The sequence below is a fragment of the Scardinius erythrophthalmus genome (genome assembly GCF_964197995.2).
Source record: "Scardinius erythrophthalmus genome assembly, chromosome: 18".
NCBI lineage: Eukaryota > Metazoa > Chordata > Actinopteri > Cypriniformes > Leuciscidae > Scardinius > Scardinius erythrophthalmus.
Window position 1 is genome coordinate 32877823 of NC_138238.1, and position 23390 is coordinate 32901212.

The 23390-nt window shown below is 35.8% G+C and overlaps 1 protein-coding gene across 1 annotated transcript in view; it reads left to right on the plus strand.

Moving 5' to 3' along the window:
* The first annotated feature begins 2219 nt into the window (after positions 1–2219).
* Positions 2220–23390, plus strand: part of ank3b (ankyrin 3b) — a 181803-nt gene continuing 160632 nt past the window's right edge. Inside the window, exon 1 of the mRNA XM_081393523.1 lies at positions 2220–2274. Within this exon, the coding sequence (XP_081249649.1) occupies positions 2236–2274 (39 nt within the window). The 5' untranslated portion in view covers positions 2220–2235. The remainder of the gene's footprint in view (positions 2275–23390) is intronic.

Sequence of the window (23390 nt, forward strand, 5' to 3'; positions counted from 1 at the left end):
CTGTGCCTCGACTGTGAGTGAAGCAGGACGGCGGTATGAAGTTCAAAGTTCACCCGCAGAGCACGAGTCTGTCTCCGGCACGAGGACCAGCGCAGATTCGGTGGATATTGGATAACAGAGTGGTTGATTACACTTGAATTAGGCTACCTGAATGTTTAAATATTTCATTTTTACTTGTTAAATAAGTTTAAATGCAGGCAATATTGTATACATGTTAAAAACAGTCTAAAATGTGCTGTATTGCTGTACTCATTGAAAATAAAGGCCAATGTAATGTATAATGGTGGTTGTCTGGAGTACTATTTTACAAAGGTTTAGAGAAAATAAAAAAGTTAATATTACTCATTAATAAAAACAGTTAATATTACTCATAAATATTGTTTTTTTAATGTTTAAATGTTAAATTATTTCTACTCAATTTTATTTGTTAATGTACCAGATGCAGTTACTCAGATTTACTTAATTTTTTTACTTGCATTTACTCAATTCATACAGTATATTTCATTGATTTCACAGCTTTAAAATTTACTCAATTTTTTTGAGTGTAAAAATGTTTCACCAATAAAATTGAGTAAATAATAGTTAAACTTTTTACAGTGTAGTCTCGAAAAATGATTAGAGTATTATAGTATTAGTTATTATTTTATAGCCTATTAATACATTTTTTGTTAATTTTTTTAATGAAAAATATGATATAGTTTTGTTAAAATATCAAACATTTTTATATTAGGGGGTTTGAGAGTCAGGGTGATTGTTATTGCTGTGATTGGGTGGTTTACTCTGCAGACATGAAGACTGCTCCACTGTAATTCAACACCTTATAAGACTGAGCTGCCATTAATGTCTTGCATTGCTGGAACATGTTCCTGGTATTTTAAAGACAATTCGCCTAAAGAACAAACATCATTCCAATAGTGACTCAGAGGTCTCAGTATTTACTATGCACTGACCAAACAAATGTTTCCTTTTTACTTTTATTTACCGAAAGTTTAAGTTATATTACCATGTTGACATTTGTCTTACAACACTCACTATTTAAACAGAAACTCACAATACGGATGTAACTAAAGGCAAGGCCGGGGCTAATTGTCATTTTACTACACTGATTATTTCATGTTGGGAGTTTTTATTTTTTTAATATTTTTTATAGAAATTAAGCATTTATACAATTATTGTCAAAGGAACAAAAAAAAGTTTATTGAAATCTCATTTAGTTTATTTTCAGATTACAACCCTTTATTCAGACATGTTGTCACTGTATGGGGCAAATTAAAATCATTCATGAAAAAGCTGCAAAACCAAAACATTTGAGCCTAAAGAATTTGTAATTAATCTGTTCGACAACATATAAAACGTGTGACAACTTGCCCCAGTATAAAATATGTCTTCATAATTAACCTTAATGTGCCCCATTGTGTTCTTGCTTACCAAAGAGATATTTAAAATGTCAAAATGAGAATTTTTCATAGAAAACCACTCCAAGAAAGAGAGAGAGAGAATTTCTTTCTTTTTTATATAAATCGACCCAAACCTCATAAATGCATCTTTTGTGACAACAAGCCCCGGTCTCCCGGACAATGAGACAGCAAAGTCAATGCAATGACAAACCCTTATAGAAATATAGAACAATGGCGCCATCTAGTGTTCTTAAAAAGCAACATTAACTCAAATCCCATCACTTCAATCGAAAAGCTTTTTAGCTTTTGCAAGTAAACTGTTGCCTTGCAAAAAAAAAAAAAAAAAAAAAAAGTAATTCTACAGAGTAATTTTTGAGATGATATTGGATTATCGCCCTGCCCAATGCGACAACACAACAGCATAAACATAATGGAAACATATGGCTTAGTCAATACAATGCTGGTGTTCAAGTGTAATGTTTTTATATGTTCCCTAAAGTGTTCGTATCACTTATAGTTACATTATTTAGGCTATGCTCTTCAATAGCACCCTAGCCATCAATTCAGAGCTTCGGTGCACTGTAAAGTAAAGTAAAGTAAAGTAAAGTAAAGTAAAGTAAAGTAAAGTAAATTTTATTGCATATAAATTATATTGCATATTATATTTCCATAAATATTTCTCGAAAGCAGTCGTTATATGTAACAGGAAAGTTTTTGAGAGTTATTGCATGCTGGCATTCATATTTTTCAGGAACAGAGCCAATGGACAGAGCAGGAAGTTGCTGCAGATTGGGGCAGATATTTCAAAGTGTACAGTTTCTCAGGGATCTACTTCAACATGGCCACCGTCGGCACAGGTGAAAGCGATTCTGCACAGGTGAGAGGACATCAGTTCTGACCTCTTCTCTTCACTCTCTCACTTTCTGTCACTAAAAGAGAGATTTTAATACAGATGTGAGGACTTCAGCAACTTTAGGCTGCGTGACAGCTGTGAAAGTCACGCTCTAGAGTGTTATCTACAGTGTTCGTTTTTGATATTTTTCTTTGGTTAAAGTCTTTATAAATATATTTCTAAGCATGCAGTTTTGGCTGAGCTGAATAAATGTGAAGTGTATCTTTAAAAAGGTGAGCGCGTTTGTCTATTTCGCGGGAATTCTCTGACGAGCGAGCTTCCCTTGACCGTTTCGATTTTGAACACGTTTGGTCTGAATTGATGTTTTTGTCATGCTTGCTTTATATGACAGTTAAGAATGTTTTTACCACATCAACACACATTGACCAACATGTGTGTGAGCTCATAATCATACAATAATCATTATTTCTATTTTTACATTTTCAACTGAATGCTCCTTTCATTCGAAGCTCACTGACAGCGAGTCCAGTATTGGTTAAGTGGTTTCCAGTTGTTTTCCCTGGTTAGGTAGTTACTAAGGTGTATTGAGTGGTCGGTAGAGGCTTGCTGGGCAGTTGCTAAGGTATTCAGAGTGGATCTGTGTGTTGCTATAAGGTGTTGCTATTGCCAACACTTTCACTTTCATTAATAATTTAATTAATACATCAATTCATTTTGATGAATAAGTCATTAGCAAACAAATTATGCACATTCAAAAATGGAGTTTCATGAAATTTCCATTTGAATGTAGCTTAAATATTATTAGGCCTACTTATACAAATATCTGTTCATTGTATTAATGAAAGTCATTCTAAGTGAAAAGTCTTGTAAGGTACATTGGCATACAAAATAATGGACACTGCCATTCAGTTATAAAAGGTTTTGCTCACCAAGGCTGAATTTATTTGATTAAAAATACAACAAAAACAGTAATATTGTGAAATATTATTACAATATGAAATAACTGTTTTCTATTTGAATACATTTTAAAATGTAATTTATTTCTGTGATGGCAAAGCGGAATTTTCAGCATCATTAGTCAAATGATCCTTCAGAAATCATTCTAATATGCTGATTTTGCTGCTCAAGAAACATTTATTAATAAATATTTTCCATGATTCTTTGATGAACGTATTTGAAATAGAAATATTTTGTAACATTATACATGTATTTATTGTCGCTATCAGTTTAATGCTGCCTTGTTGAATAAAAGCATTCATTTATTAATATTTTCTTATCAATAGTGTCAGAAGAAATACTTAACTGAAACTTTTATTTGTGATTGATAACTAGATCATGTGACTTTATAGTGTTTAAAGTGGATGCTTGTGCATACAACATGTCTGATATGTGGGAAAGACATGTTCTCTAGCGCCAGTACAAAGTTAATGGTTTATTATTACAGTGTTGGCAAACTATGAGGTGGAACAAGGAAATGCAGGTTATTCAGATTGGGTAGAGAAATCCTGCCCCTGAAACTAGAGAGAGGCTGAACGACATGCATTTACTGTTTCCATCCCATGTATGGAGATTATCACTGTGTAAACTTAAAACGACAGAGTGTGTCTGTTCCTCGGTCGGGAGTCTGTCTGTCATTCCTGACAAATGCCTGCTTGCCTCTATGGGGCTTCTGGGCTTTATATGATTCTTTTGTGTGCATTTGCATTTGGCAATTGTCCACATTTCGTTGCCGCCACAACAACAGTGATACAGTTATTATGCTATCTGAATGCAGCACATTCAAGTTGTCTATTCTCCACGGTTCTCCTGGAGACAAACAAATGATCCAGTGATGCGTTGATGATGCAAACGTTACAAGTGCTGGCTCGTGACTCACTGGCGCTGTTGGTTTGTTTGACTGACTCAGCTGGCAATGATACAGAGATGGTGAATGAAACCCTCTTTTAGCAGCGACCCCAAGCGATGGGGCAAAAAAGGAAAGGCCACCCCTGACCCCTACATTTCATGATCTGTCTTGCGTCTGGATGGCTTCAGACCGACCTTTGCGTCATGAAGTTGGTCAAGAGATCTCGTTCCAGCAGTACTGCAAAAATCAAGAAAAAAGGTCATTTCATACGTCTTATGGTGATTAGTGTCCAAACAGGTCCTAATCAACCAAACTAATCAATGAATAAATAAAAGAAAGAATCAAGAAATTGATACTGTCATGTTGTCAGTTTGTTTTGATTTCTGTTCTTGTCTGTGTTTGGTTAATCTGTCAATTAGTTCAGTTCTGGGGTGCGTTTCCCGAAAGCATCGTTGGCCAACTATGGTCGCAAGTTCCGTCGTTACCAATAGAGTTCAATGGACATTGCAATGAACTTGCGACCATAGTTGGCCAACGATACTTTCGGGAAACGCACCCCTGCCTGTTTGTTTCCATGGTTACTGATTTGATTTGAGTTTCAGTTCAGGTGTGTCTCATTAATTAGTCTCATTAGTTCCTCTGTTTGCTGTCTATTTAAGCCTTGTGTTTCTTTCAGTTCTTGATCAGTTCTATGTTGCATTTACTTGGTTGTTCTGGTCATGTTCCTGAGATTCTGTTATGAGTTTGTTTTTGAATAAAGCTGTTGCCCTTAGATAATGTTTCATAACATATACATTTGGTTCACTTAGCATTCACTCTGTCAATTTTTAAAGGGGGGGTGAAATGCTCATTTTCACGCAATCTCCTGTTAATCTTGAGTACCTATAGAGTAGTATTGCATCCTTCATATCTCCGAAAAGTCTTTAGTTTTATTATATTTATAAAAGAAAGATAGCCTGTACCGAGTCTTTCCGGAAAAAAACGAGCGGCTGGGGGCGGGCCGTGTGGGCGGAGCTAAAGCTGTGCTAACGCGCCGAGCTAACAACACACAGAGACATTTGTTCAACAGTTTTACTCATCGTCCAGTTCCTACGCACGACCGCGAACCTTTATCATTGCGACTGCTCGATCCTTAAGCATTAGACGATCTGCAAATCCGTCGATCTGGGCTTTGTTTATAAAACAATCATCCTCGAAATGCAGGGAACAACAGTCTTACACAACTCCGTTTATGCTCAGGAAAACAAACTCCATCCACGGGTCCCTTAACGCTGGGTTCTTTGGGAATCTGTGCAGGGTTGTCTTGCCCTGGCAACCAAAAACACACTTCTTTGGTGACATTGACTTCCAAAAGCCGAGCAGGGCGCTTTGATGGCGAACTGCTTTCACTCTCTTGCTCTGGTCTACGAGTGCGCGCGCGCCCGCAATCTTACCGGAGAAGTGCCCTTAGGACCCATATAAGGAAATTCCGCCCTATCTTACGTAAGACAGAGCCATACTCGAAAAAAACTTTCCGAAACTTGTGACAAACCGGAAGGAGTATTTTTGGAACAGAAATACTCCTTCAAACGTACAACTTAACTTTTGAAACTTTGTCCATGTTTAGCATGGGAATCCAACTCTTTAACAGTGTAAAAAACTCAGTAGGCCTATGCATGAAACAGCAATTCACCCCCCCTTTAAGACTAGATTCAAAGTATGACATACTTTTGTGACTGAACTTACAGATAATTCCAAACAATGTGGTGTGCCTGGCTGAATGCGCTCGTTGTGCTTACATATGATGGTATTTTTACCAGCTGAGAACTTGTGAAGAGCTTATAAAATGTGTGAAGGGGTCAAAACAGCAGCAGGAATCCCTCTGTTGCACACAGATTGTTGAGATCTGCTGCAAGGAGACAGCGTTTCTGATGCCTGTACTGTACTGTGATGGGCAACATCGCCACTATATATAAAAAAAACAGGTATGCTTGAGTATTTTGTCCTTTTTAGGGTCGCATCACGTTCTGTTTTTAGTTTGTTAGATTCATATTTCAGTCCAACTGCACCAGTGTTTGTTTGAATGCTGCGCAACATGGTTCAGATGGCAGCATTCACACTTATTTAATTGAACCGCACTAACAGAACGATCGCACAAGTGTGAGCACACCCTTTCCACTGGTTTCACAGACAAGGCTTAAGCCTTGCCCCAGACTAAAATGCAACTTGCAAGTTGCACTGACATTTCTTAAAATATGTCAGTTTTGTCTCAAAGGGTCTCATTCATGAAACACGAGCAGAACAAATTTTTGTGTAAATTGTGCGTAAAGTGGTTCTGGCGTAAATTTTCGGATTCATTAAAATGTTGTCCAAATGTTAGTTGGTACGAAAGAAATCTACACCTGCTCCCAGCCACGCGTAAATAGTGCGTTTAACATTCGAACGTTTTGCTCATTAATAAGGCTGCATTTTAATTCACCTTAATCGGGTACATATTTACACAGCATTTTGAAAAAATATTATATATTACGGTTTTTCTTTTTACTTTTATTATGAGAGCCAGTAATAGCATCTGCAAACGGAACACAAGTCCGCAAGTCACAAGTGTTGCAGTCAAGCTCCATGTCGAACCATTTTCTTTTCACTTCTGGGACTGTTCGATTAACAGATGAAACTCCATTAACTGCATCTGTAATATGCTGCCAAGCTTCCTTTTTTTAGGACCTGATACGCCACTATGTAGCCTATGCTTGAAAATAAAATGTGGCGTTTTGAATGAACTTCTGATAATAAAACTTCAATTTCTGCATCTGAGAAATTTCTCTTTTTCATTCGCTTTTGAGAAGACATGTTGAAATCCTTCGTTTGGTGTCATAATATGATGCCCATAGTTGTCAGTCGGATTTAATGGGCGGGATTTATGGTAATTGAGAATGAGTGTGCACGCGCGTCCCATTTACGACTGATTGGAATTCATTAACACACACACACACACACACATTTCACTATCACATCTGACGTTTATGAAGTATTTGTGAATCAGGAGAAGAGTTTTCGGGAAGGTCTCTTTACGCGCAAATCACTCACATATTTACTTGTATATTTACGAATGTTTCATGAATGAGACCCAATGTTTTTCTAAGGCACACTTATAAAAGCTACTTAAATTACCTAATTGAACTAAGGCCTGATCCTGGCTTAATCTAAGCCCTGTTTTTGAAACCAGGCCTTATTATACATGCAATGTGCTAGAAGCTATATATAGTTATTTTTTCTTTTTCTGCAATATTAGTCTGCCAAGAGTATCAAACATACAACCTCTTGGCACAAGATACTGAGAGTACATTTGAGATGGTATATTAAATCACAAAAACGTTGCAATGTTTTGAAAGTTTGATAAAAATGACTGTTTGCATGTTGTAAATGGAGACAGAATAGATGGTTTTCACAGCATTGGAAAGTCAACTTTCTGTCTGTGGCATGTGAGCAGCCTCAGGCTGAAACTAAATGTGCGTATGTCCACAAGTCTAAACGTACACAATTAGAAAAGTCCAGAATGCTCAGAGAATTCTTCCTGAGCATTGTTTCACAGCAGAGGTTTACCTTTGGACCCTAGTAATCTATTGTGTCTGCTAACATCTAGGTAACTTGGGTCACTGTTATAGTATCCATAAAAGTTTATGGAGCAGAGTTAAGGGGCTTGTTAATGCAGTTAGAAAGAACTTTAGAGGAGTATACTGAAACAAACATGGACTGAAAGACATTTTTGCACCATGGTTTCAAACTCACTTTATTTTTATGTAAATTAGGCTCATAATAGATTGTGACTTAGAAAAAAAGTCAGCAATATTTGCCTGCTGTAATTAACGTCATGCTATTATCGGTGGAAAGCAGGTGATGAACAGAACTTTATTAAAGAGATGTTTTTGTAAATTTTCTATTGATAATGGGTGCAGTAATTTATCAAACGATGATAAAATGATGGAGAAGAGTGTTGCAATATAGTTGCACGTCTATGCATATTACTGTCAGCACAGGATGTCTTTGCTCCGTTTCCTGATTTTAGTTTCTGTGGAGAATGTGGCAGATGCAGACACAACTCATTCTTCATTAATTATCTCCTGAGGGTTTTTCATAAATTTCACGCCATTAAGGTTAGGCCAACTTTTAAATGGCATATAACACGTATTTCATGTGTTTAATGTGATGAAACCCATTCATTAATTTATTCAAGAATACGTTAATCGGGAGATACAGTACTCTTTCAGAAGATGTGTCATAACGCCCCCTAGCGTATAACAGTGAAAACACCGTAAAAAGCCGTAAAAACTCGTCAATAGCTGCTTTTTCTCACAAACAACGAGATAACTCATCAATGGCGAGGAAAGAGTTAAGAGCAGATGCACGGATCCAATATATTGTTACAACACATGCGTTTTCCCTCAACTATTTACGTTCCATAACTGACTATATTTACCGGAATACTCTGCAAGACGGACATTTTGACATAATTTTGTATGTATTTGACCTTTTAAAAACAATGAGGCACAAAAAGATGCTCAAAAAGCAACATTACACACTAAAGAAAGTTGAAAATGTAAAAAAAAAAAAAAGCATAATAGGTCCTCTTTAAGATGATTAAAGGTCCCGTTCTTCGTGATCCCATGTTTCAAACTTTAGTTAGTGTGTAATGTTGCTGTTAGAGCATAAATAATATCTGTAAAATTATAAAGCTCAAAGTTCAATGCCAAGCGAGATATTTTATTTAACAGAAGTCGCCTACATCGAACGGCCCATTTGGACTACATCCCTCTACTTCCTTGTTTAATGACGTCAGTAGAACAGTTTTTTTGACTAACCTCCGCCCACAGGAATACTCCCTCAACTCTACCGAAATTCGTTTATGTACTTGCGCACTTCTAATAACTTACTGTGTTTACTCAGCTCTTACTGTTACTGTGTTTACTTAGCTCTGACTTGTAGGCTATTAATAAATAATGGATACATACAAGCAGATGACAAATACGTTATAATAACCGTAATTAAACTACTAAACTATACCTGTTCCATCTCTACACAGCACTCTGACTCTGTAGGCATTATTGTCCGACTCGAAATGAACACCATTTCTGAGAGTTTCTGATATTATCATCATTTCGTGAGATGAAATTGTCCTGTGAGACTGAGCGCGAGCTCATGAAGCTCCGCCCCCTGTGTCGTCCAGCAGCAGCTTATTTGCATTTAAAGGGCACACACTAAAACAGTGCGTTTTTCTGAGCCCCCAAAAATGACAATTTAAACATGCTGTAAAAAATGATCTGTTGGGTATTTTGAGCTGAAACTTTACATACACACTCTGGGGACATCAGAGACTTATTTTACATCTTGTGAAAAGGGGCATAATACGGGACCTTTAAGATGTTATTACTTTTTACTTGATGGTTACACCACATGAGTCATAAAGTTGAAAAATGTCATATCAAAGTTTTTCAAAGCAACTGTAATCTTGTTGAATCTGTACAGTTCACAGCACTGGTCACATGTGGTATTTTCAGCAAGAGAAGTAATCACTCAGTAATTGCTTTCAGCAATTAGAAGTATTTTTGTGTTTGTTTATAAGAAGCATTATGCGGTGTACATGGAATGTTGTCCCGGTGATGTGGCAGTGCTGGAACAATAAGCCACACAAGCTGCGTCTCATCCCAATTTAAATATTCAGGAAAAATAACAGTTTCATGAAAGGATATGTGGATTCCAAAGTCTCTTATGAATCCGTTGCTGTATTTTCTCAGTCAGTGTGTCCTGCAGTTGGTCCAGGTGCTGAGCACCATTTAGTGTGTTACAAACAAATGACCTAACAACTAAGACACGTCCCTCGGGGGAAAGTATGATATAAGGTGGTAAACTGTGTCTGGAGGACCACAGTGCCATGACACTTTTAGACTTTTGCTATGCAACCATTTGAGGGGCTAAAAAATGTCTTTTGTGCCATCAATGAGGAAACGGACCAAGAGCAGAGGCTATAAATTTTAAAAGAGAAAGAGCAGCCATTCTGAATGATGTTTAGATCCGCACTTCTTTAGGCGCTGATGTGCCACATTCGGTTTCTTTCTGAGTTGTGGTTGTTATTTATGTGAGCGAACTGTGAGATAAGCTGTTTGTCTCTTATACTGTTTCCTGTTTAGTTGTCTTTGTTTTTGTCTTCCTGCTCTCACGGTAAGCGGCCCTGACTGTGTTCTAGTGTTTTTGCTCCCAGTCCAGTCGGGCCACTCAAATTTCAATTCCGTTTGACATCACAGAAATTACACACTTCACCTTTAAGATATGCGTCGCAAACATAATGATTAAACTTATGAAAAGTTCAGTGAGTGTGAAGTGACTTAGGAAAATTTACCAGCCATAAATATTTTTCATTTTTTTTAATCTTTAATATTATGTGCAAGAACATGTGAAACAGAGCTCATTTCAGTATTTGTATGCAGTCTGAGACTTGGCTTTCTGGTCTGGTCTGGTTTCTGGTCTGGTTTCTGGAGTTCCCACACAGTTTCCAGTCCCAAGTGAATATTTAAATTGTCAAGGATTAAACTTTCGTGACGATGCAGCATTGCCCCGTCAATGTCCCGAGCGTCGTTCACGTTTGTTTACATTAATGTTATCTCAACATTGCATTATTAGAATTCATAAAATGTTACCGGCCAACTGGTGATTGACACCGTTTCATATACTCGCCAAAGCTGATTTTTACTCGCATTTGGCGCTTGGTGAGTGTTAATTTTAGGCCCTGTATGGAAGGCTCTCACACAAATAGTCTTTGTTCTTTAGTTTTGTGTTTTCTGCTCACATTTTTATATCCCTATATGGTGCTTTGGTTGCCATGGAGAAATCAGGCTGTTGTGTTGGTTACCCCGGGGACTGTCTTCCATAGTGTGCCCCAGGCATTCAAGCAAGAGCATTTAAATGTTGTGAAGGCCTACTGATATTTGAGCTCATAGCATCTGCAAACATAGCAGATACACTTTACTGATTATACGTGCCGTTTATTGTGCAGTTTGGTTTCTCACACTCATAGTGGCTAAATGTGTAAAGTTTAGGCCTACATCAGATTCTTTAGGACAGCTGTTTGGTTTAATTAACCAATAATACACTCAAGGTTATGCTGCTAAATATATCATAGTAAGTAGAGTATAGACATAGGCTGCGTCCGAAATCGCGTACTTTGTGAGTAGGTACTACATTTAAATTAGAACGTACTTCGCGACCGTTAAAAAAGTACGTTCTATATAGTATGAATACGGGTAGTATGAATGGAGTCCGGACGTACTACATGCGCCATGTTGGTATTGTCATGTAACATGCGCGGTCACATCAGCGCGAAAATTTAAAGAGCCCGTTCCACTGACTGCACCAACTGAGCAATGTTTTTAGTTCTTCTTTCCGCTTTCGTCTGCGTTTTTACGTCGTTCGTGCTCACAATTCAGAGTAGTCGGTCAGTTGCTCACACACACACAAACCTGTGAACAATGACAGAGGTTGATTTTTGGTAAGGAAAAAGTAATTTATTTGCTTGTGATATTACCATCAATGAATAAACATGAATGAATCAATAGTATGCGTGCGTAAAAGAAAAAAATTCTTCTAAAATGAGCATTTTTATCAAGCTTGTATTATTTAGGTTCAGTAATTTCAATTTAATGACAATTAATAGGTCCTTTTCATTGCCATTAAAGTGAAATAACTGAACATAAACATACAAGCTTGATAAAAATAATCAAACTAGAAGAAAATTCCAGATGGCACTTAGAGGCTTTTACATCTTAAGTATTCATATATATATATATATATATATATATATATATATATATATATATATATATATATATATATATATATATATATATATATATATATATATATATATATATATGTGTGTATATATATACACACATATACATAAGAAATGGATCATATACATATAATAATACATACATACATATATTTATAAATAATCCAACTCCGAAAACAAGTGTCTTGTCGATTCAAATTGTATTCTAAAATAAACTATGAACACGTTTACAGTTTGTGAGTCCTACAACCTACTGCGCCAATTCTTCATCTATATTTTAAAGATGGAGCTGACCTCCACCCCGACCTCCGACTTTCACGGTAGTCCATCCAGTCACTGATTGCGACCATGGGTGGAAAAAAAGGACATAAAGGTGCTGGTGTTCTAGCTACATATCACATATTCGAGCTTAATTTTTTACAAATTATTTAATTTAAATTTGGGTAGGAAAAATTCAAGTGGAAATCCAAAAATGACCCAGGGTGTAAAGTTCTCATCTTGTACACATGCTTTTAAAAAAACAGATTTTAAATTATTTTAATGTGCTGCCCAACAAATGAGATTGTTAGTAAGATATTTTAGAAACCTGTGAAGGTTACCTTATTGAAGCTGCTGACGTTCATTTTTTTCCCACAAGATGACACTTTAATAAAAAAAGTTTTAAAACTTTTGCTTTTGGTGGTGCTTTAAGCTCTATTATACTTTGTGCCAAAGTTTTGTGATTTTGTTTTAAACTTTTGTATTCTGTATCCATTTAAAAGTTAAATAATACACAAAAATAAAGCAAATACATTTTAAAGGTGTCTGGGGTGTGGGTATTTCTCTTCAGTGTGGCACTCATATTTTTCAGATATACCTGCAATTTGCTTTTCAAAAAAAAAAAAAAAAAAAATTCTGGAATCTGCCACAAAATAAGTGCACACACAACAGCCTTTAAAAATATTATTTACTCCATGCCACATATTAAACACTTTACAACTAACAATCTAACTACTGTAAATCCCTGGGAATTAAGTGTTTTGTAATAAAACTTGCTAAAACAGCATTACAAAATGAACTTACTAACAAATAAATGGAAAGAGAGTGTGTAACATTTGTTTTCTTTATTATATATTTTTTTTAGCAATTATTTCTAAAAGCTGAAGGAATCTTTCCTCTCTCTCGTCGCTCTTTCTTTTCTTTCCTCCCTTTAGCCACTCTCCACTCTACAAGAACAGGTGTGGTCATCAGCCCCCTGCAAAATCAACACAGAATTTAACATTAGTGATGAACCATGGTCAATCTATATTATTAAATTAATATTAATGTTACATGGACAAGTTGAGGTACACTTGATAACAGTAGCTTGCGATTTACATTATTTAAACTTTTAACAAGTCAATCGTTTACTTATATGATGTTAAACAAATACAATTTAACCACAAATAAACAAAAAGTGTGTTGTAAAGTACTTACACTTGAAAACAGCTGCGTCTCCGTTTTCCGCCATTTTCAAATATAACGACGACAACTCCTCTCCCGTGGCATCATGGGATAGTAAAGTGTCCATCGTATGCGCACTTCAGAATCTCGCCGGATGTAGTAGGTCATCCGGGTACTTCTCGCATACTGTTTTTCGAATTCTATGATTTCGGACATACTACTCTGCTCGCGTACTGTTTTTCGCATACTATATAGTAGGGAAGTATTCGATTTCGGACGCAGCTATAGAGTATAGACAAAGGTTGTTGTCAGGCAAATCATTGACCACTGATCAGAGTCATGTCACGTCAGGTGCAATGCAAATGGCGGCTATACTGTAGTTATTTTGGAACAATTGAATTTTCAAGCATTTTTTAGCCTGATGTTGTTTTCTAGGCCAGAGGCTCCTAACCTCACCTTTGTCAACTTGAACCACTGACGCCTAAATTATTGACTTGAAGAACCCCCTGAGACTTTAAAGTCAGTGTGAAATCAGAATATTGTCTTCATATTTGTCTTCAGCCACTTCCCTTTAACCACCTGGCTCTATTCTGTCATATAATGCCCACTTTTTTTATATAGATATTTATACATTTTGTATATTTATTATATACAATATATATTATATTATATTTATAATTTATCCCACAAAGATGGCAATATCTGAAATCCTTGTCCTTGTGGGGAATGTTTTTTAGTCTCCATGAGGAAAACAACTTATAAATCATACTATATCATGTTTATGAAAATGTGAAAATGCAGAAAGTTTTCTATGAGGGTTGTGTTAAGGGTTAAGGTTAGGGGGAAACTCAGTGTGTGTGTGTGTGTGTGTGTGTGTGTAATCCTAAAGAAAGCTTTTATTATTAATAAAATAGGCCTATAAAATAAATGAAAAATAAGTAATGTAATATATATATATATATATATATATATATATATATATATATATATATATATATATATATATATATATATATATATATATATATGAAAATTACATATTCTTTAAATTTGCATTTTTGTTACACAAATCTCTTGTTTCATGATGAAAATGCTGTCATTAGATATGCAGTAAACTGATGTTGTAACAAATGTCTAACTATCGTTTTTTTCAAACAAAAGCCTTAGGGTAAATTAGAAGAATTCTTGACATTCCCTTGTGAAAGTGTACCTGTTTCTAATTTGTCTTTCAACATCCATAAAGAAAGTGTTTGCCTGACATCTGATACCTGATATAATCTCACTTTACGATGGCTTAAACATGTAGCTGATTGCCACACATAGCAAAAACACAAGTTTTTTTGGGGTTATTCTCATTAATGTTTTCTATGTAAACAACATAAGTAAAAACACCTCTTATGGAATGTGTGTCTGTCATAACTCGCTCTAGGGAATAATAATGGTTGCATCATTGCTCAAGCCACAGATTGGGACAACATTCTCAAAGTGCTGTTGATGTCTCCTGTGAGTTTCTCACACTTGTTTTCGATGAGAAACTAAGAGGAGCAAAGTATAATTGGTAGCTTTAGGTAAATGGTACAAATAGTTGTGATTTTTGCAGAGTATTCAATATTCACAAGATATATAGTAGTATAATACACCTACGTTTAGGTCTGAAACATACTCTGTGCAAGTATGTGTATGTTAAGGGGTCAAGGCTGGTTAGCATGGCCCTGTTAGCCATTGCTGATAGATGCTGTAACTACATCTGATGAAAAAAACATATTTCTCCATTGATAGCTATTATCTGTTTATTTTTACTAAATATTTTTTTCAGTAAATTAAATAGGAAATGACTATTATTATTACTTATTGATTATATTAATGTTATTTATTATATTATTATTTACTCTTTTTGTATTATTTAGTGTCTTTGTATTATTTGGCTGATCTTTAAAGTGGCCATATTATGCCCTTTTACAAAGTCTTGATATTGTTCAAAAAAACCTTGTTTTTCACGTATATTGTTGCAGCACCTCTCTTCCCAGTCTGTCTGTAACACTCTGTTTAGTTCCTGTCTCTATGAAGCCTCTCCTCTCCAAAAACACAATGTGCTCTGATTGGTTGGCTGGACCAGTGTTGTCATTGGTCAACCACTTCCAGCGTGTTTGGGAAATGTCACGCCCCTTACTATAACCACAAGTTTCAACACACTACTAATGCAACTCAACCAGGCATCACCCCTTTTTTTGCATATGCCTTGGGTGGGAATTATTTAAATGAGGAATATTGTGACATGTTTATTCTCGTAATAAAACTCAAGACTACAATTGAGGCATTTCAGGGAGTTTAGAAACAGTGCGTGCGCACTGATATAGAGAACAACTCCCTTTGGAGTGGATATCTTTTGCTTTGTAACTTTGCAAACATTTTTCATGCTCAAACAGCAACATTTCGCATTAAGGAAAGTTGAAAATATAAAAAACAAAAAAAAAACTAAACATAATAGGTCCTCTTTAATGTCACAAGGACCGTGCAAATTTGGGACTGTGCACATTCTTATGGTATCTGCCAGTCAGTGCATGAGAAATCATAAGCAAAGATTTCAGAATTCGGTAATATTAAATGGGCAAATATTAGATATCTATTTATTTTTTATTTTTTTAAACATTGAAAAAAGAGATGACCCAATACTGAAAAACGGCAAATCCTATAATTCCTCAGCAGCACACATTGTATCAGCATGGATCGAACTTGAATCTTGCTGAGCATGTTAATTAAAGTTTTGACATGTTAAATCTTTTAATGTGTTTATAGCTAGCTACCTAAATATATCCAGTTTAATTGCACAGATATTTGCAGGTAACTCTGTTGCCTCATTGAGTACTGAGGTTTAGTGCTGGTGTATGTGGCCTCATTGTGTCCAGGATCAACAGCTTTTCAGGTGCCTCCTTCCCATTACTGTTGTGAACAGGTTTGTGTGCTGGAATCCTGTTTGTCCTGAAAGCAAACTCTCTTATCTCTCCCTTCTGTTTGGTCTTTTTTTTTATATAAAAGGAGGGACTTGACCTGGAAGTATCACTCAACTGTGTAAGTCTTAAACACGCTCACGATCACACACACTGTTAAACGCTTCTCTGCTCCCAAGACATGCAGGGCAATAAGATCAGGTATCCAAGGCTGTGATCTAATCTTCTTTGAGCTGAAGAGAGTCCCGTCACACGGCTCAGAGTCTTTAGCACTTATTTACACCAATCAGCGTTCCTGTCTTAGGAACAATCCGGCTGGGCCAGGAGGTCTGGGATGAGAGCAGATCTGACAGCCAGTGTGTCTGTGACATGATGGGTTCATTTGTGCCTGGAGTCTCATAAAGAACAGGATCAGGGCTCGTGCTTGTGGAGTGGAAGGCAGTTTGGCACATCCGCTTAGATCATCGTTGAAGCATTGAGCTTTCCATGTTTTCACATTCTGATTTTGGTGACTTATGTAATTCATAGGGTGAAAGCAACACAGAGCAGTAGTAGTATCATCAGTATTATAAAATGTAATACCACTAATAATAATAATTGTTTAAAATAGCAAGAATAAATTTTGTTTAAAGTCAGTGTTATGTTAAAGGCGCAGTAAGCGATTTCTGAGAAACGGCGTTGAAAATTTAAATCAACACCTAAACAAACAATTTGTGGATATTTTCTAGATGTCTGTTCTGTGTGTGTGCGCTGAAAAAAATTATTGTGTTTGGTTGTACATAGTCCTGGCTGTGTAAATAGGAGAAAAACAAAGTGGATCGGATCGATCCACCAAGCACCACAATGCTCTTGTAGCCAATCAGCATATCCGCTGTGATGGGGGAGAAGAGAGAGTGAGCAAGCAGGACATTTGTAGAAAGAGGAAATTGTAGAATTACCAAAGAGGAAATATCGGAGGAATATTTTAATAACTTAAAAAATAAAGGCTTTTTCGTTAAACGTCATTTAAATAAACGACTATTCGAATTTTATGAGCCCGAATATATTAAAAAAAAATGCCCATCCCTACTTTAGACATGGAAAATCGATTTTACAATTGATTCAATGAACACTTATGTCTCAAAAATCGAACAGGATTTTTTCACAAAAGTGACAGCCCTATTGTTGTCTGATGCGCCAGTCATTGCATGTGTTGCACAGCATGTTATTTGTTATTTTGGGGCTGGAGCAGTGAAGCAAGAGGTGTGTTTGTTTGGGTGAAGATTTCAAATATCAACAGCGTTTCTCAGAAATCGCTTACTGCACCTTTAAGACCAGATATATTGTTTTCTATTTAGCTATCAATTTATTGAAACAGTATTTTAACTGTTATTGTTATGTTATTATAATCTGTTTAGGTTTGTCACCTAAATATATTATAACAGGAACTGAATTGATAGTTATTCCAAACATTTTTTTTTTTTTGGCAAGAATTGTCATTTAATTGTTTTGTGCTGAAATACTGCTGTTGTGTTGTTACTATCAAATTTGCCTCATAAGGTTTGTTCTCTTTAGAAGGCCCTGTGTATCTGCCAGGAACATAGAGAGGTTATTTTGTTGATTGACGTATTCATGGCAATGGAGAGCTGAGGACATTGTTTTGTAATTGAATTTCCCACGTATGTCGTGCACTGTGCAGTGCAGTTAGCCAGTACTAATAAGCCAAATGTCAGCTTTGATAAGTGTGTTATGTAAATACTTCAGCAACACAAGCACTTATGCAACCCCTCAGATAAACAGATCAAAAACACTTTCATTCAGCTGAGTACCGTTTGTTTTCATAAGTCTACAAATTATTCTTCTATTGTGCGGTGGATTTGGATCTAAATGTAATATTTGCGTTATCATTCTTCCAGAAAGTTTGAATCAAGTGTTGACTTTGATCGCTGGGAATGCTGGGAAGGGCAGGTTCATGCAGGCAGAATGGGGAGGAGTTTTACTGGCAGATGTGTGTTAATGACACAGCAGCGTCCTGCCGTCCTCATACCTCAGGCACTTTCACTGGAATTCACAACAAATATATCAAGTACAAATACAAATTTTTACTTTTTTGATTTATTGCATGTTGGTATGTCCATGCCTCAAGAAATGATTACAAGAGCAATTACTTTTTTATTTTTTATTGTGTAGCGGAAACAACCTTCTGTTGAAGTGTTTTTGTGTTATCAGTAATACTTCAGCACTAACTATTATGATCTTAATTTATGTCTTCATTAAAGGGATAGTTCCCCCAAAAATGAAAATTCGGTCATGATTTACTCACCCTCATGTCGTTCCAAACATGTAAGAGTTTCGTTCATCTTCGGCACACAAATGAAGATTTTTTGGAGGAAATCTGAGAGATTTCTTTCCCTCAACTGACAGCTACACAACTACCACTTTGATGCTTCAAAAAGTTCATAAAGAGCACGTTTGAGCTTCATCAAGAGGTGTTCTTGTGTGTCAAGCAGGTTCAGTTGAGCTTCTGTTTATGTTTGCTGATCAATGTTTATATGTGAATAAAAGCCTAATTCTGTTCATCATATAAAGCGATCGTGTCTTCGAAAATTTGGACTAAACCTCTCAATTCATATGGACTAGTTTTACGATCTCTTTATGAACTTTTTGAAGCGTCAAAAAGTGGTAGTGGACGGTCAATGAAGGGAAGCTCTCAGATTTCATTAAAAAGATCTTAATTTGTGTTCTGAAGATGAACAAAAGTCATACTGGTTTGGAACAACATGAGGGGGAGTAATAAATGACATTATTTTAATTTTAGGGTAAACTATTCCTAATGATGGGAAATGATTATGCTTTGTTTCCGGTAGACAGTCATGTGTGACAGTCGCATGGTTAGCCTAGAAAGAAACTTGCCAAAAACACTTTGAAGTGTTGAAAAGTGTGTGCAATATAACTTTGCAGTTGTCGTGTCTAATCTGCTTTCCCATAAATCTTCATGCTTCAGTGTGAGCGGGCCAGGCCTCAGAGGTGTGGCCATAATAAGCAGATTAGATTGTTGATAGTGAAAGCCAAAGGGATGAAGCGTCTGTGGTTGATGTGACCTCAGGAGACAGAGGTGCGTCCTGGAGTTGAGCCTACATGTACGGTCATATGAGTTCATGTCTAGAAGGCACATTACTTACCAGACACACCTCCAATGAGGTCAGGTGATTGTTTGCTTTGCTTTTAATAATCTGTTTGATCCTTTCAAAATTAAAAAAGCCCTGTGGAGTATGTGTGGCCTTACCATATCTCAGACAGGATTACTGTATCATGTGTGTGTGTATGTGTGGTTCTGTTAAACTCTACGTTATGTAATCCTTGTCCTTGTGGGGACATTTTTTTTGTTCCCCGTGAGGTAAACGGCTTATAAATCATACTAAGTTATGTTTTCTGTGATGGATATGTTTGGGGGTAGGAATATGTAATGTAGGGGATATAATGTATATTTTTTATAGTATACAAATTATTATGTCTATGGAAAGTCCCCATAAAACATAAAAACCCAATGTGTGTGTGTTTTTCTAAGGACACTTTTATGGATAACAGATACACTCGTTGGCAGTGTACACAGTGACATCATCAACAACATTATAAATGCTCAATTACTTGCTGTCACCGCTGATGTCAGAGGTTACTGTACATCATGAGGTCACGTGTTAAGCCTGAACCGAGGACCTCAGTATCACAACATCATTGTTGAAACTCAAACATGGTGTCACATTTCTTCTTCTTTCAGAATAGTCTATTGTACAGTGAAAGAGGGCTGGTCGACAATAAAGCCATTATTTTTTTTCCACAATTATTTACACTACCTGTCAAAAGCTCTCCAATGCTGTATTCATTTGATCAAAGATACCGTAAAAATGTTTTTATTGTGAAATATTATTACAGTTTAAAATAACTGTTTTCTATTTTAATATATTTTAAAATTAAATGTATACCTGTGATGACGAAGCTGACTTTTCAGCATCATTACTCCAGTCTTCAGAGTCACTTGATCCTTCAGAAATCATTCTAATATGATGATTTACTGCTCAAGAAACATCTATCTATCTATCTATCTATCTATCTATCTATCTATCTATCTATCTATCTATCTATCTATCTATCTATCTATCTATCTATCTATCTATCTATCTATCTATCTATCTATCTATCTATCTATCTATCTATCTATCTATCTATCTATCTATCTATCTATCTATATATCTATCTATCTATCTATCTATCTATCTAGTAGCAAACAGACTATTTGAGTAAATCTTAGAGATTATGGAATAATGTTACTGTATCACCCAGAACACTTTAAGAGACAAAAGATAGGAGACGGCTCATTTAATAAAATTAAAGAAAATCATATGATGGCTGTTGTTCTGCTTTACAGCTCAAAGTAGAATTTTTTATTTTTTTATTTTTTTTTTGCAGATAAGATACTCACAATAGTTAGTTGAAAAATGCAGTTTGATAGCGTGACTAGCACAATTTACAATACTGTTTTTGTCTTATTTTATTCCTGATTTGAAATGGGATGAATGTAAAACATATCACTGACAAACTGTTTTCATTCCTCCCCCATTTTAAGTTGTTAGCAGCTGTGATTGCATGACTTGAAAAGGGACTTTGTCCGAACAACACAAGTATGAGAACTCAATCCTCACTTCCTTCAATGCACAACAACAATAATCATTGCAATGCAAGATATTCATCAGACATTTCTCTACACATGCACACACACACAGAAATGTATCTACTGTGACTGACAGCAAAATCAACAACAAAAGTCAAAATGAAATGCTTGGAAAACCAGAACTAGCAAAATTATAGTCACCATGAAATCAAAATGGGCAATTCTTATTTTTTATGGAATATTGCTGTATTTATTTTAAATCCATGCGTTCTTGTAATCTTTAACCAAAACAACTTCCCCTCCCTCTGTTCATCTCTTCTGTTCTCTGATAATGTGTTTACTGGTGTGAGGGCAGGACAATCTGTCGCTCACATGATACTGACCAATAGCAAACCACAACCATCCAACCAATTCCAAATCAAGTCCCGCCCTACATTTTTTCCTTGAATGAGAAGCCGTTTCACTCTGATATGACACAAAAGACTATAACAACTTCTGCTTCATGGTGACTTTATATTTAATGTCAACAATGGCAAAAAAAATGTAATTAAAAATATAATGTAGGCTATTCAAGTTATTATTCAAACTAACTTGTTTAATACCAAAAGTGCAATATTTCTTTATGCAGATTTTATTAAACCACAGTATCTTTCACTGTACTGTAATGTATAAATTTGGCTAGTCATGAGATAAAAGCCTAAAAATAATGCAGTGCTATAATAAGTCACTGTAAATTGATGAATGCACGTAAATGGGGTAATGTGAAGATGGGCAATTTGTATGACATATGATTCTCCTCAGCGCCAGCCAGTGGAATCAAATTCTCCCCCCATTTAGTCTAATATGATTATATATGATGTGTCATGTCATTTTCTGATATCCTGCTTAGATTTGAGCGGCTTCAGATACATTCTGCAGTCCTGTTGTTGTTTAATGTTGTAGAATTTCTTGCTTAATACAAATGCCAGGTATTAAAGGGATAGTTCACTTTGAAATTAAAATTTGGTATGTTTTAGCTTACCTCAAGGGCATCTAAGATGTTGGTGTCTTTTTTCCGCAGTAGTTTAAATTTTGATATTTTTAAGTCAAACCGTTCTTGTCTCTCAGTCATTTGATGCAGGTCTATGGACACTGTCTCAAAGAGCATGCACAGAGTCCAAATCAAAACAATTCCCCATCGTCCAAATTAAACAATTCCCCATCGTAAGTACACATTGATGGCCTAAGACACGAAACGAGCGGTTTGTGTGAGAAAACGAACAGTATTTATATCGTTTTTACCTCTTGTAACACAGCCACGTCCAAGTGATCTGAGGGCGCGGGCGCATCCTGGTGTGTGACGTGTGCGCAGACTGGTGCATAGATATATACACTAGATGTCGCCTTGTCTACGGCAGTTCATTGGAACGAATGTCTTTAAGGCGACATCTAGTGTATATATATCTATACTGCGCCCTCAGATCAGATCACTTGGACGTGGCTGTGTATAAGAGGTCAAAACGATATAAATACTGTTCGTTTTCTCACACAAACCGCTCGTTTCGTGTCTTAGGCCATCAATGTGTACTTACGATGGGGAATTGTTTAATTTGGACGATGGGGAATTGTTTTAATTTGGCTCTTTGAGACAGTGACCATAGACCTGCATTATATGACTGAAAGACAAGAACGGTTTGACCTAAAAATATCAAAATTGAAACTACTGCGGAAACAAAGACACATACATCTTGGATGCCCTTGAGGTAAGCTAAAACATACCAAAATTTAATTTCAAAGTGAACTATCCCTTTAATAATACAACAAAATTCAAGTCATTTTCGAAGCATGGGAACTGACGCTCCTGCCAAACTCCCTGTGGCTGTTTAACATACTGTTGATTCTTTCTGTATTACACACCTTGTTTACACAAATACTATGGCTTTGTTTCAAACCACTGTCTACAAGGCTAGGTAGACCTTCTAGGTAGGGTTATATTACCAAAATTTCACAATTCCCCATACCAGTTTCTACCGCTGCGTAAACAAACGTTATTGTACATAGTCCTCTAATTAAAAAGTTGAATATTGATATGATTATGAAAAACTAAGTGGGACGTAGACTTCAAGTATTTAATATTTAAAAAAATATATAAATTAATAAATATAAAAAAATTTAATTGGAATGTACCCAACTTTTACCCAAAAGTGTTCTCAAACATCTTGCTAACATTCTCATTAAGTAATGAAAATATTATTTCTGAATGTTCTTTGAATGTTCAAAACATATATTCTTTTTAAAAGATTATCTTGGTTATACGAAAATTAAGGAAACATTCCATTTGATAATTTTGCAAACATTATGCCAACGTTACTTTTGAATGTTCTCAAAACATTCTGAAACAACATTCTTAACATTTAAGAAAATGTTAGCCGAACATCCACAACTAAAACGTTTCAGAAAAAAAAGAACAATGTA